This window comes from Danio rerio, chromosome 8 (genome assembly GCF_052040795.2).
Source record: "Danio rerio strain M-AB ecotype USA chromosome 8, GRCz13ab, whole genome shotgun sequence".
Classification (NCBI taxonomy): Eukaryota; Metazoa; Chordata; class Actinopteri; order Cypriniformes; family Danionidae; genus Danio; species Danio rerio.
In genome coordinates this window covers 3,597,501-3,600,000 of record NC_141028.1, presented here as the reverse complement: position 1 = coordinate 3,600,000, position 2,500 = coordinate 3,597,501, and the positions used below count along the sequence as shown (strand labels likewise).

Here is a 2,500-nt window from a genome sequence, read left to right as displayed (position 1 = left end):
TTGATTTATTAGTTATTTAAATGTATTATTTATTTGTAGTTTTTATTTATATTTGTTATTTTATTTTATAATTATTCATAATTTTGTATTAATTTATTATTTACTATTAATTAATTTAATAATATAAAATTGTTTATCATTGCGGAATTACATTGATTTGAATCATTTTAATTTATATATATTTTATTGTTATTGTTATTATCATTGTTGTTGCTGTTGTTGTTATTATTATTATTCGTATTATTATTATTATTGTTTACTAATATTATTTATTATTAAATAATGTATTATTAATATTCATTTATTAACAATTCCAGAATTGCATTGATTTGAATCTGGACATCCCCGTATTAGTTTATTATTTATTGATTAAGATCACTTTATTCGGTTTTAAATTGTTATTATTAATCGATTCACTCATATTAATTTATTATTATTCCAGAATTACAATGATTTGAATCTGGACACTCCCTTTTTAATTTATTATTAATTTTATTTATTTATTAAAATCACTTTATTCGGTTTTAAATTATTATTATTAATCGATTCACTAATATTAATTTATTATTATTCCAGAATTACATTGATTTGAATCTAGACACTCCCTTTTTATTTATTATTTATTAATATTTATTTATTAATTATTAATGTATTAATATAGATTATTAACTACAAAATTATACTGATTTGAATCTGAACACTTTTTATTTTATTATTTATTTAATTAATTTAGTAATATAAATTTGATAACAATTCATTTATTGATGTACATTTATGAATGTTTATATGTATGTATATATAAATGATAATATATTTATATATATGTATATATACATTTATAAGCCGTTCCAGAATAAAATTGTCTTGAATCTGGACTTGCCATTTAAGTTTATTATTTATTTTATTATTTATTAATTTATTAATAATAATGTATTAATCCTTTCAGAATTATATTGATTTGAAACTGGACACTGCCCTTTTTTATTTTATTATTTATTTGATTAATTTATTAATACTAATTTATTATGTATGATTAATTAATGCATTCATATTTATGTATCAATATCAATACATTAATAATAAATAATATTAATTTAATATAGATATACAATTTTTACCCATTCGAGAATTGCATTAAATCTGGACCCTCCTTTTTTCTTATTATTTATTTCATTCATCATTTATTCATATTAATTACTTATTAATTTATTTATTCATATTTATTTATTAACCGTTTCACAGTGACATTGATTTGAATCTGGACATTCCTTTTTAGTTTATTATTTATTTTAGTAATTTATTAATATTACTTTGTCAGTTTAATACTTATTGTTAATCAAAGCATTAATATTAATTTTATAATTATTCCTTAATTGCTTTTCCGACATTGCTTTAAACCTGGATCTTTTATTTATTTATTTATTTTTATTAATTTATTAGTATAAATGTATTATTAAATCATTTATAATTATTAATCTATTAACCATTACAGAATATATTATATGGTAAAAATAGACAGTGCTTTGACTCGCTCTGCCTTTGTCACACTGTCAAAAATGTAAGTCTTAAATGCATACACTAAAAGATGTAGACAACATAAATATAACATTTAACCAATGAAGATTTTAAGTCCACCCCGGTGTGTGTGTGTGTGTGTGTGTGTGTGTGTGTGTGTGTTTTTAACCATGTTTGTCTTTCCTCCACAGCGAGGAAACTTCCATCAATCACCACACTTGGACCACGAGCCCCTGCAACCACTAACAATCAAGGTAAGAGAAGGTGAAAAAGAAGTAAATAAGTGTTTTTTACTCATGTAAAAGTGTCTGTGATGTAACGTGTGCTGTATGCATTAAACACAAGAGTTTAAGTATGTTATTTCATCCACTTTCCAAAAATTAAACAAAAATAAGCATTGAAACGTGCATGTGTTGACCTCAAAATTCTAATTATGAGGGGAAAATGCTACTCCGGGGTATATACAGGAATCAGAGAGTGAAATTCAATACTTTATAACACCTATATAAAGACATTTTAACTGGTAACACTGGCGACATTTGAACGTACTTATATTGACTAAATACTGATTGTAAGAAAGTGTAAGAGTTATGCGAAAACTCTTATTCAGTCCAATTTAATTCAGAATGGTGGTAACGAAGAATAGTAAGTGAAAGAATCGTGCCTGATTTGAAGGTTTGAAGTGTTTTGTACTGTATTTAATGTCAGCTTGAACGTTGAATAAACAGCAATTTGGATATTTGCTGCCACCTGCTGCTGGATTTGGTGTGTTTTTTTTTATCCATGACTGAACTGAACCAAAGTACCAACTGTACAACAATGAGCAAAATATTGTTTAATTATCTTATATATTAGCTTATACATTATATTTATTTATATACACATTTTTCTGACTTCAACTGTATAAATATATATAATGTATATGTCTGTAAAAAAACTAAAAACTCTATTTTTGTCTTCAATACAGCACAAGTGTGAGTTTTTT

At 23.2% G+C, this 2,500-nt stretch overlaps 1 protein-coding gene across 3 annotated transcripts in view; it reads left to right on the top strand.

Annotated features, from left to right (window-relative positions):
• plat (plasminogen activator, tissue) overlaps positions 1–2,500 on the top strand; it is a 50,103-nt gene that overhangs the window by 37,421 nt on the left and 10,182 nt on the right. For all 3 annotated transcript variants that reach the window (XM_087264121.1, XM_087264120.1, XM_087264122.1), the window contains exon 10: positions 1,707–1,769. In XM_087264121.1, coding sequence (XP_087120247.1) covers positions 1,707–1,769 — 63 coding nt within the window. The remainder of the gene's footprint in view (positions 1–1,706; positions 1,770–2,500) is intronic.